Source organism: Amphiprion ocellaris, chromosome 6 (assembly GCF_022539595.1).
Source record: "Amphiprion ocellaris isolate individual 3 ecotype Okinawa chromosome 6, ASM2253959v1, whole genome shotgun sequence".
NCBI classification, from domain to species: Eukaryota; Metazoa; Chordata; class Actinopteri; family Pomacentridae; genus Amphiprion; species Amphiprion ocellaris.
This window is the reverse complement of record NC_072771.1, coordinates 35,293,444-35,312,676: the sequence shown is the minus strand read 5'-3', so window position 1 is coordinate 35,312,676 and position 19,233 is coordinate 35,293,444. Positions and strand designations below refer to the sequence as shown.

The window sequence follows — 19,233 nt, the reverse complement described above, 5'->3', positions numbered from 1 at the left end:
TGGTTTTGGTTGAAATACATTTTTTCCACTTTGAATTGACAACAAGTATTTTAAATTAGATTAGAATCTCACACTTCACCTTTAATTTTCTCGGGTTACGACTAGATGGCTGAGGTTCAATAATATGCCATAAAAGTGTCCAACACAGTGTTCTAGAGGTGATGAGTGCAGCTTTAAACTCTAAAGTGGTGTAATATCTCGTCTTGCTGTAATGACACTGAACCTTCTGAATTCCCAAAGATCACATATCAATCTCATATCACCTGAATTTTAAGGCAGGGAAAATTGACTTTCTTGAGGTGCTGCTGTTTTGTGTTTTTACTCAAAAGACTATGACTGCTGTTCTTGTTTCACTTTTATCAAGAAAACAGTAACATGCATGTAAATGGTCTTGCTTTCTGACTTAAAGTAAAAGGTAAAAATCTCATTTCTATTGTTAGAAAATGGTTAAATTTGGCTGGTAGTGCAAAAAAGGTTTTTGAGCTGGTGATAAATTGTAAACCACTGACTTAATTCACACTTTCATCCAGTGAATCTTTAACCCCCTGAATTTATTTAGAACTCAATAAAAAACATTTTTTGTGTGTTTTTGCTTTCCAGCTGATGCTAAAATAAGTGGAGATTGTTAATTTATCTGTTACACATAGAACAGATATATAATAATAGTAACAGATATATAATAATTAGGTCCCACTCCGATCGGTCCTACTAGAAACCAGTGCTTGCAAAAGGTTCCCAGGTACATATTGAACATGCACAAATCAGCATTGGGGGAATGGATATGCTATCTTGGCTGCAGTCAGAATGAAAGTGATATCTTGCAAATTCACAACAATGGCCACAAGCGGTTAAAGGACAACAATCAAATAGTGAGACCAGTACGCAGACATTCCTTTGATCAGTTACTGTAAAAAACAAAAAAACAAAAAACAAAACAAAAAAACAACAAAATGCAGTTTTATTCAATTCTATGGACAATTTAGAGTCACCAGTAAACCTCAGCATGTTCTTGGACTGTGGGAGGAAGCCAGAGTACCCGGTTCCATGAAACTAAACAGCACCAAATAGACAAATGCAACAAAGTGATCCTGTCTCCCAAAATATCCACCAACTTTGCCAAGACTGTCAGGAGGTGAAACGATATTCCACAACGCAGCACCAACAACATTATTAACTCAGTGTGTTTCAGATGTGTGACTCAATACCGACTTCTGATTGCTCTTCTATGACCCCACTCTTGACCTGCTTCTTATCAGTTCCAGTATAACGCATAGATGATGACGTCCATTCTGTTGTAGAGAGGCCAAGTACTGGAGCTATAAATACTTTTTCCCCTACGTTAAATAAAATGAATAGAATTTGATAAAATATCAGTGTTGCATTCAGATCTTCGCTCATTATTGAATCCATCACTGTTTGTGCAAGAGTTAATGCAAAGGAAATGATAACTCTTGCTCCGCCAGACACTCGTAGGAACTGGAATTAGTCAAACAGATCATTACCTTACATGTTGTTACTGTTTTGTGCACCACATTTCAGGCATCTGCTGTTCGCTGCAGAGGAGAATGGGAACTGAAGGTTGACCTCCGGCTGTCACCCTCCCACCGTCCTCCAGAGAAAACTAAAGATGGAGACAAAGGGAGATGTAAGAATAAACAAATGATTCTCACTCTTTGAAGATGTGAGGCAGCTCGGTCTTTCATGTGTTCCCGCAGAGGCCCACACTCGTGTGGACAACACATCTGATGTCGTACTTAATCATAGAAATCTTTAATGCGTTGCAGTTCGTAAGTTTGCAGCAGCTTCATAACCAACTTTGTTTTGATCCGAGGGGGATTCTCAGCATTGTTTTTATTGTTAAATGTCCTATTTTAGCGTCATTTTTAATTCTAATAATTGGCCATCACTACTTCTGTTGTGACAGTAAATGTTCTCCTTGTGGTTTTTAGCCACATGAGCAGCTCAATGGATGGAAATGTTGATCAGTTCTCCACTTTAAATACCTTTAACAACTATCGGATGGATTGCCTTGACATTCTGTACATTCCTACCAGTGAACCCTTGTGGTTTTGGTGTTCATTTGGTCCTCTAATGCTATCACCCAACCACAGGAAAACACGAACGAAAGAAAGGACTTTTAATGTTCTTTCAATAATGCCTCCACAAGTTGCAGCTATTTCTTCTTTGGCATGTCAGATATAAGTGATATGTCCTGAAAATGACCAGAAATCTTTCTGAAACACATGAGCTATTAAAGCCCAAGTTTATGAATTAATTAACATGACGTGAAATGATGCCACATGTACATTTAAAGAGGTTACTTCCCCTCCAAAAACACACAAAAGAGAGCAGGAGAGGAAATTCTGCATATATTCTTTTGACAATTTAAAAAAAAAAAATCTATGATGCCATAGGAAATGCTTCCAGTTTGAAGGAGGAACAAAGTGCATATCAGAAGGTAGAAGGGGAGGATGGAGGCAAACGTTTGTACAGTAATTTTACTTTACAAAAGTCTGCAAAAAAAAAAAAAAAACGCAGACTGTTGGCATATCTTATGTGTCATTATGCTTAGATTTAAGTTTAATTTTCACTCATTGTTTACTTTCAGTTTTTTCTCACTCCTTGATTAAGTGTTGACACCAAAATTGCTTGGTTAGTTTTGGAGAAAAAAAAATTATGGTTTGGGTTAAAATAGTCATTTCCCTTTGAATTAGCAAAAGGTATGTTGGATAAAAATCTCCACCTTTAATTTTCTCAATTACAGCAGAGTGGTTGTGGTCTAATACGTCATAAAAGTGCCAAACACAGTGTCCTTATGGTGATGATGTATAACAAAAAAAGCTGCACATACTCACAACTTCAAATCAGAATATGTGGGACATTTTTGCTTTAAAACAATAATGATTAATCAATTGCAGATCGCTTTTTTGTTGATGGACTAATATCATATTTTTGTTGTTTCATCCTGAATTTGCGTTTTCCTTTGCAGAAACAAACACAATTCCACCATGATTTCTATAAGAAAATGAGCAAATTGGTGCATAAAAATTCACCAGAATGCAGAAATTCCACCGTTCAATGCTGACAATTTCCTGCAGGATGATGCTCAGTGCTTAATGTGTCAGATCCAATGTTCAAACAACATCTACTCGCGTGGAATGAAACATAACAGCCACAAATCATAGACTCTTTTCAGCCACCTCAGACTGATGTGATGCAGCTTCACAGATCCACTTATCTGGGCTCTGAAGTCTTAATCTTGTTTGGAGAGCAAATGTGATGCAAATGTGCTCAATTTTTCCAGAGAAAAGATACAACAAGCAAGTGCAGACAGACGAATATAGCAAAGAAGGAGGAGTCTGATTTAGAAGATCCAGATAAATATTGATACACATCCATTTGTGCGAAATATTAAAACATTGTGACTCAGATCTGATGTTTTAGATTTCCTCACAAAGAAAAGACCAACTGTGCCTCAGGATGTTGGAGATCTTACTGCGAAGGTAAGATCCTGACTGTCAATGTTGGGCTGTGAGCCACTCGGCATCTGAAGCTTTATCCTGTCAGAGTCATTACACCTCTGAGTCGAGTAAACAAAACTTCAGAAACAGAAGCAGCCATGAATATTTTCCAGTAAACCAGTTTTTTTGATCCTGTCATCATCAGAGTTTATTGTTCCTCTGCTGTCTCATCAATCATCTGTCCAGCATCATTTGTATGATAAAGAGATTATCTGACATTAGCAACTGAGATGAGCATGACGACAAGATGTTGTTGGGATGCACAGTAGAAAACCATAGTTAGACTCTTTAGGGAGTCTTCTCAGTATGAGCTAAAAGAGTGAGATTGATGAAAACATATATTTGTATAAACAGTATGAATGAATTGCAATTTAAGCATTTAAAGAAAAGTCCAACATTTATGGAAAATCTTTGCTTTCTTAGTTTAGCTGGAGATAGAAGGAAACATCTACCCAGAGGGATGCACTTTAAAACCAGATGAATGGATTAGGAAAGCATGTTGAGCCTAAAATCACAAGTTTTCAGTATCAGTAAGCTGCTTGTCTTCTAACCCAGCTTTGCTATTATACACAGTGGTAAGAAGTGTTTCCCTTCAACTGGTTCTTTTTCTGATATTTTCTTAAAGAGCTGCAGTTTCTAAGCTGAGGGAAGATGTTTTATCTGTGAACTTGTTGAGCTGTATATTAGTACCAGCACTGAACAAGGCACTGCAGTTACATCTTTGTGCCCTCGACCCTCTGTGCATGCAGCCGGTGATGCAGAAAATGTCTAAATGTCTTCATGCCTGGTCCTCATTTGCTCCCAAGTTACCAGCATTGCCGCTAATAGAAGACGGATTAGAAAATTCTTAATTCTAACAGTGAGAATATTCAGGCATTCATATAAATCTGACTTTGCTTCGACTAAAAACTAAAGTTATTTCCCCATATCCTTCATTGTGGGACAGTTTCAGTCATCACAGCACTTCTCTAGTATCATGTATAAATGCATGAAGTGTAAAGTTTAAGAGCTCTAATGTGCAGCTGTCACGCTAGAACAAGCTGCTGCATGGAGAGTGCACTGAGTGGTAAAGTAAGTACATTAACTTACACCATTAACAATTTTCTGCAAGCGTTCCTCTCTTACATAATTTGCAGTAGCAGCACTTTTTTCCTGTAATGACTTTTACTAGTATATTCCTCACAGTGCTCCATCACACCAGGCTGTTCCTCTCGGCTGAAGCAGGACGTATGCAATCGGTCCATTTTGTGTGGAGTCAAAAGAGTCTGATGGAGAAAAGCTGGGTTCACAAACAACGTTGGAAACCTCTGTTTTAGTACCCATCATCTCTAAACAGCTCTGTGTGGAATATTTGTCACATTTTGTTCGAGGAGGGCAGGGTGGAACAGTTCAGGTGGTTAATTTTAAAAGTGCAAAATAGAAGCTTACAGGAAGGTTAGCAAGCCGACAGGTGACAGAACACAGGAACAACCCAGGAACCAACTTCACACATCAGAGAGAAACAGGCAGAATGGCCAGTATAAAAGCACCAGAGCTGATTGGATAATGTGGGACAGGTGAAGTGGGTGTGGCGGTCAGATGACTGGGAGCAGAAGGAAACTCTGAGGACTCCTAGTGGGTGGATGAGGTACTACAGGAGACAGGAGACTGCACACAAAAAATGGATGTTTTCTTCTGATTAGATCCTTGCTTGTGTTGTATCTACTTTCAGATGTATGTTGCTTTGCTTGAAAAGCATCTGCTAACTGAAACTGTAGAATTGTAAGAAAATATCTGAACTGAAACATTTAACTTTCAGAAAATCTTTTTTCAGCAACGTCTGCTTCACCAGCAGATCAGAAATATCTAAAAAAAAAAATAAATAAAAATTAAGGACAGAACGATCACAGTGACTGCGTGATTCTAGTTGTAGTTTCATCTCCATGTCTGGGATCACTGTGAAAACTATCACTGCCTCTTTCTACTGTTGCTATGTTGGTGCATTTCATTTTGCAGATATTCTACTTTTAACTCTTTCATGCACCCATTATTTAAAAACAACTGAGCGAAAAGTTATCAGAGCTTTCAAACAAGACTTTTTATCCCCCAATATCTGTTATATTGGGGGAGAAACACACCCATGAATCAATAGCTTAAAACACACTGTAAAGCAAACACAAGTAAAAAAACAAAAAGGAATCACTATGGAAGTTACCCACATGATTACTTACACGGAGACAATTATTTTATGTATTACAAATTTTTAGAAATTTTATGCTGAAATATGCAAATTAGGTATTATTTCATTATGGCTGGCAGAGAATTTTTTGCAGCTTAATGGGTATAAAACTGAAGTCTTCGCCACTGCTACTGCAAGTTAACAAGGGAAAATCTGACAAGTCCTTTTGCTCTCTCAAGGTGGTATAGAAACCCTACCGCATGCTTTTATCACCCTAAGGATAATATATCTTAACTGTTTCGAAACATGTACATGTACTGACTACAAGAACAGAAAGCTCACATTTTACCAATTTTAAAAGTCTCTGCCCTGTCTACCTTTTTTTTATTGGTTTACAAACCTCTTAATCTACTGATTTATCAGACTTGAACCCTCAGATCTTCTGGTAGCGTTTTTTTTTAATTATCCCCAAAGTGAGAACAAAAACCCACAGTGAGGCCTCCTTTTTTTAATTATTATGCTCCACTACTCTGGAAGACCTGAGGGCAGGAAAGAGTTTGGATATTTTTAAAAGAAAACTCAAGATCTACATTTTTAATCTGGCTTTTAAGTGATTCTATTCACCGATTTATCTTATCATTTTTATATTTTTTTATGTGTTTTCCTATTTATTTGTCTATTTATTTCTACATTTTGGTCTATTTTTTGTCTTTTAACACTTCACTATTCTGCTATTGTCTTATTTTGCTACTCTGAATTTTTGGCATATCCTGCCTCTGGTGTTTCCTCATTGCACCTATTTATTTAGGTCAGTTTATTATTCGGTCCCTGTTTTTACTGAGTGCTTGATTCGTAGCATAATGTTTATGTGGGACTAATGCAAGAGTGACTGGACCCTACGCTCTTCCATAAGTGGATCAAAAACTACTAGTGTAAGAATCAGTGTGTCTTTATGCCATTTTTGTCATTTTGGTTAAGAATAATAATTAGTATTATTTGTTTGTATGATATTTTTGTCCACACAAGAATGATTTCATGTTTGAAATATGTTTATTTTTCACTTTATAACAGATTTTGATCATTTCGATAATTAGAAAAGAAGAATATTACCCAGAACAGCAATAGAAGAATGTCAGCATCCGTTTTGTTGACATTTTTCCACTCTTTTCCTCTAGTTGTTGCTGCTCTCCAGCCCTTCAAGTTTGTGCATCATCTCTTGTATGACATTATCAGTGATTTAGAACTTGAGATAATATTAAAAATATTACAGTTTCTTTAAAAGTATAAAAGGGGACTTAAAATTTTAAATAGATGATATCAAAAACATGTTTTTGAGGAATAGCTGGAAAATTACATGAAATAAAAGGCTTTCATTACAAAGATATTGCAACAAAATGACCTCACGGGGTAATTTTTGACCCATTTATGCATCTAAGGGTTAAAAATAAAATCTGACTGACTAACTGACTGATTGACTGATTGATGAAAAAGTCCATTTGAATAGACTGGATTAGGTTAGCATTAAAAATTTTGTTTCATTTTGTTGATATATTATTTTATTTTTTTTCAGAGATGATTTTGAATATAGCTATTTATTGCTCTATAAATCAGAAATTTTTTTCGCCACATTTTGAGAAAAATAAATCTTCTATGAAGCAGGTTGTGATTGATGCATGAACAAATCCTTGTGTTCCAACCTTCCTAATACAGATAGGAATAAAAGTGGAAAGTTTGATGTATTCAATTGCTACTGAAGTAGAGCTTTCTAGCTCAAAGTAGAAATTTTATAAAGTTCCATATATTTTTATTGAAAGTCACTACTTACAGATAGATATCACCATGAAATCTCAGAAGTTGTACTTATAGTTAAGTTGTGTGTTGTGCAGTGTGTTTCTGAATAACATAAAACTGTTTTCACATTTCACTCTGGATGCAGAATGTCTGGACAACAGAAGAAACTAAAATCTGTTTTTACAGAGCTCATATTTCCAAGTGCAGATTTTCAATATTTCTTCCAACGCTTCCCTCACTTCCCAACACTTTCGTCCCCAGATATTGACTGAAGTATGGATGTTGTTGCCATTTTGAAAAGGCTGCAGTGTTAACCAAGTGAGGTCTGTCAAGGTCGAAGCTCAAAGTGTTTCACGAGCAAAAACAGCAAAACAACATGAGCAGCACCACTGTCCTTCAGAAAAAACGCTGCTAACATCACAACTAAAGCGAAACCGACATATTTCAGCCTTCACTAGCAGACACAGGGAATATACTGTGTAGTTTATCACATGATTTATACCCAACAAATGGTTGAACTGTCCTTGTTCACGGTGGTGAGTGGCTCTGGGATGTCATGGGAGACGTTGCTCAGAGGACTGCAATCAATGTGAGGCAGTTATTGTCCCGTTTAATGTCAGAGATCAGTGCATCGGTCTCTTTTCATCATCTGCTGGAAGAAGAGGAGAGTTGCTGTGTCCACGAGAAAATCAGCAGCTACAGTTCACCACAGCCTCTGTCCAATACACACCTTCACAATTAACCTGTGTGTGCAACTCATATATAGTGGCACATCTTAATATATTTAAAGGAGTACAAGAGCTTCCTTGCTTGTTTCAGCTTCTGAACTTCAGTAAAAGTCTGCACACTGCAAAAACTCAAAATCTTACCAAGTCTATTTGTCTTATTTTTAGTCAAAATGTCTCATCCCACTCAATTTAAGATAAATTCACTGAACAAGAGACATTTCAGCAGATGGAGGGACTTGTTTTAAGACGATGCATCTTAAATATCTTGTTAAGTCAAACAATCTTAAAATTATCTAGTTTTGAGTTGAATTTTACAAGAAAACTCAAAATACGTTTAACCCTCGTGTCGTAATGCAGGTCAAATTGACCCGTTTTAAAGTTTGAAAATGTGGGAAAAATATATTTATTTTCACAGTGAAACTTCTGATGTCCACATTTTCAACATTTTTGGGAAATCTTTGAACATTTTTTGGTGAAAAAAAAGAAATGTTAAAAATGTTTAACAACATTCACATAAAAATCAAGCAGTTGGTTGGAATGTTCTTAAAGAAAACATTAGCAGTCAGTAAAACTACTGATATATATGGAATCACTTCAGATACTTTTAGGATTGTTTTGGAAGATTTTTACTCATTTCTTGAAAATATTTACAAGAATTTTCTTGCCAAATTTGGGGGATTTTTTAAAAATAAAATTTTTAAGGGAAACTTTTAAGGAATTTTTTTTCCTGAAGGTTTTGCAAAATTTCAGAAATTGGGGGAATTTTTTTTTGCTGAATTTTTGGATTTTTTTCAGACAAGGAAACAATATTTTTTGGTCCCTGTAAATGAAGACAACAGGAGGGTTAATACATCTCAAATTAGGAGGTTACATGAAAGCAAAAATCTATTTTTGAGTGAAAAAGTGCTTTTTTTTTTTTTTTTTTTTTTTAGCATATCTGGCTTATTTTAAGACACCTAAGCTTCACAATCCTGGTAAAATGGAGCTTAAAATAAGTTTTCCCAGCTAATTTTAAGATCTCAAGATTCTAAATATCATATCTTATTTCAAGAAATCTGACCAAGACATTTGTCACTTGTTCTATTGGCAGATTTTTTCACTTATTTCAAGGTAAAAGTTCTATGAAATCTGTTTTTTTTTTTCTTGTTTTGAGAGGAGCATTTTTTCCAGTGCTGCATTCTGGTCTGCTCCATTAAAGAGACTTTTCAACGCTAGAGACATGAACAAACAGCACAGTTTGAAATATGAATCTAAAATAATGCTCAGATTTATGTATTAAAACAGCAGTATGTGAGTATTTTTATTATAAGTTACTGTTTTTATGTCGGATTTTATTCATTATGTCATTGTCAGGTTCTCATCACAAACACAAAGCTGTTCAACCTTGCATAACTTCAGTACAAGTCTGAAAAGATGTCAAAAATTCCACACTATTTAGTCATACTGCACAGCATAGGAAATAGGATTCATTGTGCATTGCTTGTGTAGGATAGTGTAGCTTTTAAAATGTTGGAGTCTTATATTATAGTTGAATGCAAGTTAAGTGAGGTAAATGTGCTTCACTGGCATTTTACTGCTGAATACAGAAAATAAATGATAAAAGATGACATCACAAAGGGCCAGCTTTAAACTAGTGAGTAAAAATAAAGAACAAATGAACAGGTGCTTCAAACATAATAATTAGGATGTTTTACAAAATTGCTGTCACCACAGCATTAACTACAGATGGATGATAAATTTAAGTTTAAAAAAATGGTAAGGTTCTTCGTAAGTCTCTGGAACATAGAGGATGTGCACAAAGCAGTTAATGTGAGTGAAAACTGGTGAGCGACTTCAGCACTGGTTTCATTTTGTTTATAAGTCAGTTGTGGGTAAGACACCTCCCTACCTGTCTTCTCTTCTTCACCTCACCCATAATTCATATCGCACTAGGTCTAGTGAATACATCAAGTTCAGCATCCCCAATACTTGTGCTATTTTTGGCTGCATCTCCTTTCGCTTTGCAGCAGCTAACGACTGGAACACCTCACAAAACACCCTCAAACTTGCAGCTTTGACTCCACTCACCACCTTCAAGCTTAAACTCCAACAGATTGTAGACTGTTGCTCCTGCTGATCACTTCTGGCCTTACTTACATGCATGCATATATATGCACATTTTTTTTCACTTGCATGTATATGCTTCCATGCTTCTTGCTGCAAAATGTGACTTCAGTTTGTTTATATGCGAGAATACAGTAAAATTACTACATGGACTCAGTGGCTCTGCAGAGGTGCAGCTAGATGTATATGACGACATGTGCTTTGATGCAGAGAACAAGAAGCAGAAAAAGAATTCTGAACAACCATGAAATTGCATGTAACCACAACATAAAGTGTTTGAGAAAGGTGTTTTAACCCTTCACTGTCCTCACCAAGAAAAAAGCAATGAAAAAATTATTTCTTTATATTTTTTATTTCCTTGGGGCACTAGTAACAACAATCAATTCATTTTTTATGAACAGACCCCCCGGTTTTGGAAATATTGACCTCTACCAAACGGTAGAGCATGTTTTGCAAAAATTATTTGACCCTTTTAGGTCTTTCTTTTTATGTTTCAAGTTACAGTTATGTTCAGTAACTCCTTAGACATGACAATAGGTCAAAAAAAATATTAGCTTACCTTTGAAAATCACAGCAAACAGAGGCCTCATGTCAGGAGTGATTTTGCTCTTGCTAACTTCCTATGAGCAGTCACTTCTTCTGCATGCTATTTCAAAACAATGTGACATCTAGTGTTTTTTTTTTAGTATAATGTACCTCAACCGAGTGGCAGAGATGGCTGAAAGAGGTGAAATTATCTAAAACATATTTTTCAATAAAATATAGTGAGTCAAAATGTGCTCTACCATTTGGTTGAGCAGAACATTAGCGGGTTAAGCCAGCATACGCCACTAAAACAGCTTCAGTGCTCTCTGTAAGGCTCTGGAACTCTACCGCAGGGATTCTTCCAAATCCTACTCCCTCATTTGGTGTTTTGATGACGGTTGTAGAGAATACATCTGTCTAAAATCTAACATGAGTGTTTATTTGGGTTGAGATGTGGTGACTGAAAGCTTCACATTATTCACATCATTCAACCATTCATGCCCTTTAGACTGAGTATTTGGATGAGACTGAGGTTTCATTGCAGGATAAAGGCGATCACTTGGAGAATCTTTGTATTAATTTCCAGTGATTCTTCCCTCCATATGCAACAACCACTCAAACTAAGCCAGTACAACACTCCCTAAAGCCTAAGAGCCACCAGATCCGTCACATCTCTGACATGTTGCAGTTTGCCTCGTTTTCTTGTATAAATTCCCTGAATTCTCTTGTAAATGCTGTTTTTTGTCATTTGAAGCATTTTTAATGTGTAGATCTGGTTAGTCGTGGTGGAAAATATTACATATATCAATGTAAAAAGGGGCTTGGTTGATCAGGGGAAGATGCTATTGTGAATGCAAGTGGCTCCCCCTGCTGGCAGTGTGGTATCACTGCTGGAAACAAGTGAGTCAGGTGACAAAAATGTAAGATTTGCTGTTTCCACTTAAGTGATACCACAAAGAAATGCCTCAGGTAAGATGTTAACATGACTCCTATTTCTACAGATTATGAAGTGCATGGAGTTACCATAACAGCTATTCCTCCTGATTTTTTTTCTACAGAAGTCTTTTCATTCCTAACTGGAAAATGTATCGCAGTTGCACTGCACTGTACATACAGCATATGATTTAAAACATAATCTCAAGTAGAGGCTTCAAACCAAGCCAAGGATAACATGCCAAGTGTATTTATTCAAAGATATAGTACGCAAAGTCATTTCCCTGAACACAGTTTTTTTTGTCTTTTTTTTTTTAAAAAAGGCTCTAACCTCTGTACTTCAAAGATGAAATGGACTTTTAGGTGGGGACATTTCAGTTTGCCTACACATTTAAGTATCATAGGTAAAAGATTTAAGCACTGATGTGGTTCAGATTTGCCACATTTTCAATCCTCAACACATCTTCCCAAAATATGAGGGTACCAATTATACTCAGTAGTGATATGTAAGTGACAAAATGGCAGGACATTTGTTCCACAGTGAGGCAAAAAGCTGTAAGATCAGCTGATCACAGCAGTCCAGGATCACACTGTCAATATGCAATTTCAAGTTTAACACATTTTTTTTTTCCAACTGCTGTAAACATTAACACAAAACACTGTAGCACTGTTACAATAAGTTGTTTTCAATATTTCGTTTGATGTAAAAAAAAAAAAAAAATCAGCTTTTAATACATCGCTATCCTTGTGCAGTTCAAAATATTACAGTAAGTCAAAAGGAAAAGAAGCACCGTCTCACATTTAGCTGTTGTTACCTAATTCGCTGTCAAAAAAATCTCCTGAAAAATGTGTTATAGTAAATATTGTAACTTCAAGAAAATAACCACAAAACAAGATTTTTTTATATAAAAAATGGTTTAACAATTTCTTTTTTCAGTATAAAACATTACAGTCCCAGGCCAATCAAACAAATTCACTGTCACCATTTCAAATAATCATGAGCTCCCCAGTCAAACGTTCTACAATAACATACAAAGGGTTTTCTGTCGTTAAGGGGTTTTCTGTACTTTTTTTCTAGTTATGGGAAAATATAACAACACAAAGCCTAACAATCACTCTTCGTTTGCTATAATATTAATAATAAAAAAGAACAAATGTGAACTCCTGGTCCGATCAAAGCCCAAGCCCCAAAATTTCTGGTCAACATGGTGTCTATGCAGTCTTCTGCTGGCCCTTCTTCCCAATAAGGGATTTGTGGATGTGGGGAATGACACCTAAAAAACAAAACATTGTTGAGATTACGCGTTTAACAAAATGGTAGCTCCAATCTACAAAAACTGGGTGTACATTAGCAGCAATTTTAACTGTGATATATTTGCAATTACGACATAAAAGCTGGAATAAACTGAATTCATCCGTTTGCCAAACTGTCAGCTCACCTCCTCCAGCAATTGTTGCCTTGATAAGAGAGTCCAACTCCTCATCACCACGGATGGCCAGCTGCAAGTGACGGGGAGTGATACGCTTCACCTTCAAGTCTTTGGAGGCATTGCCCGCCAACTCTAGTACCTGAGTACAAAATTTAACACAAACATTAACGCAAAACTGCAACATGCTGCAGAGAAAGAAAGGCCCTGTTCATCACAAACATACACAAAGCTGTGGAAGGCTTACTTCAGCGGTGAGGTACTCGAGGATGGCAGCACTGTACACAGCTGCTGTGGCTCCTACACGACCATGGCTGGTTGTGCGGGTCTTCAAGTGCCTGTGGATACGACCCACTGGAAACTGCCAGGAAACACACACACGAGAAAGTGGTTAAACGAAAATTAAGCAGCAAACCCTCTGTGGCCGAGCTAGATGGCACCAACACCTGCAGCGGGCCACAAACTGCCACAAGAAGATTAAAGGCATTTACCTGGAGCCCAGCCCTCTGGGAACGAGACACTGCTTTTGCCTTGGCTTTGCCGCTGTCTTTTCCCGCTTTGCCACCAGCCTGCATGGAGCCAATACAGGAAATTTACAACAGGAAACATGACAGCATGAAATCAGAAAAGAGAAGCAAAACTGACAAATGTGAAAATGTAATGTTTGGATTTTCGCAAGAAGACAATAAAATAAACAACAATACAGTTTCAGATCTGTAAGCTAACAGCCAAGGGAAGTAACAAAACTAAATAGTAGCAAACCGTTAAATGACACAGTGGATAAACAACGAATGAGAGAACAATCGCTTCGTGTTAGCGCTGTAACGGGGACGTTACAGATGCCCGGTTAAGCAGTTAGCGCTTTCCCGCCAATCAAATATAAAACATAACAAATCAACGGCGGCAACCATAGCGGCTACCCGAAGCTGCAAAGCAGTAAGCACAGCACAGCAGTAAACCGACTGAATTTAAGAAGCAAATAAAATGGCAATCTGTCCAAAAACGTGTGAAGCTGTCAACGGGCTGCTGCCAGTCAGTACCCCGCGACAAACCAAAAACAGACGCGCCGCTTTAAGACGGTCTGCGTTTGAGTTTTCATTCACGGATTTCAGTACAAAAAAAAAGTTTGTCTCACAATAATCTGGACACATAGAAGCCACACAGCCGATGCGACCCACTTTTCCTTGTTTTCAGACTCATCGTAAAAGATTTGCGTTCAAGTAATAACAGCTAATCAACCGTTTAGCCAGCGAAGTAGCTAAACTTAGCTTGCTAATAAAAGCTAATGCACCTTTCCGAACGGCTACACCGACTCAAGCAGGACTTTTTATGAATCAAAGTTTATACTTCTCGTGGAACACTACACTTCTGCAAAAGAGGAACTATCCGAAAAACAAGCCGTGGTTAATATAAAAGGCTACCTTGAACGGAAAAGCCACAAAATTCGTACTTGTCACGGGAACGTTAACGTTAATGCTAGCGTGTTAGCTGACAGTTAGCTCTTTAGCATGCTTTTTTAAACACACATTCTGGTCGAATTTCCACAGTTCAAATTAAAAACAGCACTTTCAACATTTGCACATTTATTACAGTACACATGTACCAAGACGCCCGGTAATGCATTTAACAGGAGACGAAGCTCACATACCATTTTTCCGTGTCGTTAGTTGACTGTAGAAGTGAGGAGATAGCAAACAATTTCGGCTCCCGAAAGCAAAGAAACAATAAACCCTTTCGCAAATCTTTTGCATGCGACCCCTCGTGGGAGTCTAGACAGCCAATCGGAGTGCGTGTTGTTACTTCGAATTTCCTTTTCGACCAATTGCTGAAGGGCTTGCAGAAAATTCACCCATCCCCCACCCTAAGATCATCGTGCCTGCCTTTGCGCACGAAACCAACAAGTAGGCGGGACTGTGTGTGTGTGGAGTGTCCTTCCAGGGACACCCATCCCAAAAATGTACAAAATACAGAACCGGGAGCATTGCAGTTGATATTAACTCTTGCATTTCTGTATGAGAAAGTGTATATTTTCTTCCAATACAAATAGTTTTGTTCTGACTTCAGAGTGGAAGTGGTTATGGCAACTGTAAATTTACAAAAAGACGCTTTCTCCGGTGTAGATACTCGTTATGCACGAGTTTAATACTGGCATGAAGCGCTGTTACGGACTGTAAATACAATATGTACTCGAATGTCATTCAGGAGGCGGTTGCTCTTATATTGACAGACAGCAGAAAGAACGAATGAAAACGCAAGGCCACTATCTGATGTTGTGATTGGCAGCCTCAGCGGCCAATCAGAGTGCAGCAGCCAGCGTCCGGTTTCCTTTGCTTGCTCGGCAATCAAGGGGGGGTGGGGGTCAAAGATACGCAGAGAAACGGGCTGCTGGTGGCGAAGATGGCGGATGGGGACAGTGGCAGTGAGCGCGGTGGCAGCAGCGGCGGCGGAGGGGGAGGAGGCGGCGGGTTTCAGCATTACCAGCGGGAGCCGGAGACCCAGGAGCTGGCGTCGAAGCGGCTGGACATTCAGAACAAACGCTTCTACCTTGACGTAAAACAGAACGCCAAAGGCCGGTTCATCAAAATCGCCGAGGTCGGCGCCGGGGGCTCGAAAAGTCGGCTGACCCTCTCTATGTCAGTTGCGGCGGAGTTCCGCGACTACCTGGGGGATTTCATAGAGCACTACGCCCAACTTGGGCCTAGTACCCCGGAGCAGATTGCTCAATCATCCGGTGGGGATGACACCGGGCCTAGACGGGCCTTGAAGAGCGAGTTCCTGGTGCGTGAGAACCGAAAATACTACCTCGACCTGAAGGAGAACCAGCGGGGTCGCTTTCTCCGGATCCGACAGACCGTCAACCGAGGCCCCGGCTTCGGTGTCGGAGTAGGTGGCATCCCCGGGGCTGGCCTGCAGGCCGGACAAACCATCGCACTCCCGGCCCAAGGCTTAATAGAATTTCGTGACGCCTTGGCCAAGCTGATAGACGACTACGGGGGAGATGAGGAGGAGCTGGCCGGTGGCGGAGGAGCCGGGGGCTACAGCGAGCTTCCGGAGGGCACCTCGATCATGGTGGACTCCAAGCGGTTCTTCTTTGACGTTGGATCCAACAAGTACGGAGTTTTCTTACGGGTGAGCGAAGTGAAGCCCAGTTACAGAAACTCTATAACAATCCCCTTCAAGGCGTGGAGCAAGTTCGGGGGAGCGTTCAGCCGCTACGCCGAGGAGATGAAAGAGATCCAGGAGCGGCACCGGGATAAGATGTACGAGAGGAGAACCGGAGAGGAGTCGGAGGGCGACGACGTGGACGACGATTGATGGAGAGGGAGAGGTGGCTATTTGTGATGAAGCTGACAACATGATGCAAAGCCTGGAGATAAACAGAAACAGGAGAGAGAGGAACGACTATTCTGTGCATGACGAATCGAACTTTAAAATGCTAAAACAATGGAGTAAAATATAAAGTATATTTGACTGAGAAATTACTGTCTATATAAGAGAATCATGTTCTAAAGTTTAGGTGGATGTTATAGCTAATTGAGTGCGGACTGCAGTAGTCAGCTCCTGTATGAGATTCCCCATTGATAAAAAAAAGAAATATATAAATATATATCTATATATATCTATATATACATATATATATTGATTGTCCATCTGATGACCTCACACATGTAGCCCAGCAAATTAAGTTTGGCAGATTACCGGTACCACTTCCTGGTTGATATCCAATGGTAAGAGCTCACCTGGCGTTAACCTGTAGTCTGTGATGATAATAAGGAAGTGTGTGACATCCTCAAACCAGCAGGTGCAGAGCGGGAGAGAGACGGAGCACCTGCGTCGCTCACCATGGCTGTGTGTGTTATTTGTCTAAAGTGACCTGTAAACAGCGGCGGCTTGCCCGGACAGACCCACAACACCCAGAGCCACGGTCTCAGCTACACCGGGGCACCCTTTGGCACCGCAGGACTTCCTCTCAGCCCAGCGAGGTCCCCCCGTAAGGTGATCTGTTACAAGCACACGACTCATTTGGATTCTGTGGACAGTCCAAAAGAGTCCAAATGACCTCCGCACCTCTACACTCCTCCCTCTTTTCTTCTCCCTCCTGGGCGTCCCTCAGGTGCTGACCTCCTGCTCCAATAGCTGAAGTGCGGTGAGGCCTGCTCACACGTGGCTTGTTGCGTCTCAGGGCTGGCAAGTCCCATGTGTGTTTCATGGGGTCTAGCAGCGTTACCTGTGCCTGTGCATCATCCGCAATAGGTTCTGGGTGCAGATCTGCTCAGCCGGTTGCTGCACTTGAGCCGTCTGTGGCAACTGATGATGTCTCCTATGATGCAGAGCCACGTTTGACCCCGGTGACCTTTTTCTGTCCAAGGGGATGCGGTGACCTCAGGCCTCTAGCACTGGTCTCTATTTTCTGAGTTAAAGCTTAATATTGCCGGGCTTGAGCTACGGTCTCAAGGGAATTGACCTTGTTGACGTAGTTTGGGTGAACCATTTGGATCCTCTAATCTTGAACTCAGACCTTTAATGACTGAAGCAACATTCAGTCTGATTGTAACAAAAATTAGGTGCTTTTGGAAAACAAACAAAAAAAAAAACAACCCACAATGGGGTGCTGTACCTAAAGAAAAAATATATACTGGAAGAGATTTACGTACTAAAAAGATCAAGTATAGATAGAATTATTTTTCAAAAGAGATATATTGAAATATGTCTTAGGAATACGAGACATTTATTAGATAACGCTGCCTAAAGTGGCTTATTTAAAACACTAAACTTGGATGCAACTGTCCAGGGTGATATTTCATACCTGCTTTTTTCCTAACATTTCTTTTATTCCTTAGAGGAAGTTTTAAAAAAGTGTTCAACAAATTGATAACACAGTATGTTATAGCAATTTCTAGAAACAACTTCATTGAAGTAGTTTGTCAGCAAACACTCAGCACTCCAGTTCACTTTACAGAGCATCGAGTTGTCCCCTCGTTTCAGTCCACACCTTTTTACCATGTTTTGTCCTGAATTGGCTTTCCATCAGTTGCCATACGACGTAAACATAAACACCTGCAATCATCAGCATTTTGTCTTTAGTGCTCCTTTTAAAAATCTGATCATTTTTGCATGCCTGCTCTCATGCGGAGCTGCCTTGTGTTCTTTTATTTTGCATATTCTGATTGCTGTATAATGGTATTTATCCATTTTTGAGAGCGGTTTCAGGTTTTATTTCTGTATTGCAATAGACAAAAGAAAGTTCAAGTTTACTTCTCAGCCTAATAATTAAAAAAAAGTTAAAAAAAAAAAAAAAAAGCCACAACGTTCCCATTGTTATGGGAAATGTCACTTTCATTGTCCCACTTCCTTTGGTGTGTAAACCTCTCGTTGAATTTTATTTTACCCACTTCAACACAGCAGAGAAATGCCATATGAAAAAAAATAAACACCTGGGAGCAATAGTTTTTTTTCTTTTCTATTGATATAAATATACTATATATAATATTACACATGCGATTGAACTACATCCTTCTTCCTGTACTGTGTTACGTGAAATGGCAGCTGTTTCAGTCATGTGTGTTCTGCTGTAATATTCTACCAAGTTCCTTTCAACGAGAAATAAAAAAGGTCTTTGCTCAGGAGAGGTGTGCTGTTTCTGTCCTCCCCCTTCAAGGTGAAGCCACTTTATATTCACAGGATCAGGGTGACAGTTGTCTTACGATCTTTGTTACTATTTTTAGGAAACGGTGTATTTTAATCACTAATTAAGCCTGTTTCATTAATTAACTGAGTCACAATTTTGTTCAGAAAGTGTTAACATGGTAAAAAATGCCTTCCAGAGGTTGTATTTGTATCGTAAAATGTTTGACCAATAGCCCAAAAACACAAAACATTTAATTTGTCACACTGCAGTAAGAAAACCCTAAAATATTTGCATTTTAAGAAGCTACAAGCAGAGAATTGCCCCTTAAGGCATCTTATTGTCATCAATATGTTGCCAATCTTTAGTATTTAATAAAAAGTCATTTTTATATAGAATAACAAGCGATTTTATTGATCAA

The 19,233-nt window shown here is 38.9% G+C and overlaps 2 protein-coding genes across 2 annotated transcripts; one reads left to right on the top strand and one right to left on the bottom strand.

The window, feature by feature from the left end:
• Positions 1-11,993: 11,993 nt before the first annotated feature.
• Positions 11,994-14,970, bottom strand: LOC111583973 (histone H2A.V). Its single transcript, XM_023293224.3, has 5 exons — positions 14,835-14,970; positions 13,678-13,755; positions 13,434-13,547; positions 13,199-13,328; positions 11,994-13,033 (listed from the first exon to the last, which is right to left on the bottom strand). Exons 1-5 carry the CDS (start codon positions 14,835-14,837, stop codon positions 12,972-12,974), a joined length of 387 nt encoding a protein of 128 aa, XP_023148992.1. The 5' UTR covers positions 14,838-14,970; the 3' UTR covers positions 11,994-12,971.
• Positions 14,971-15,558: 588 nt separating this feature from the next.
• LOC111583971 (transcriptional activator protein Pur-beta) lies at positions 15,559-18,813 on the top strand. The gene has a single exon (XM_023293223.3). The coding sequence runs from the start codon at positions 15,584-15,586 to the stop codon at positions 16,499-16,501; it is 918 nt and encodes a 305-aa protein (XP_023148991.1). The 5' UTR covers positions 15,559-15,583; the 3' UTR covers positions 16,502-18,813.
• The last annotated feature ends 420 nt before the right edge of the window (positions 18,814-19,233 follow it).

Coding starts and splice junctions, on each gene's coding strand:
- LOC111583971 (XM_023293223.3), top strand. CDS start 15,584: ATGGCGGATGGGGACAGTGGCAGTGAGCGCGGTGGCAGCAGCGGCGGC.
- LOC111583973 (XM_023293224.3), bottom strand. Junction 13,548..13,677: donor CCCAGAGGGCTGGGCTCCAG/GTAAATGCCTTT, acceptor GTTTCCTGGCAG/TTTCCAGTGGGTCGTATCCA. Junction 13,034..13,198: donor GGCAACAATTGCTGGAGGAG/GTGAGCTGACAG, acceptor TTTGTTTTTTAG/GTGTCATTCCCCACATCCAC.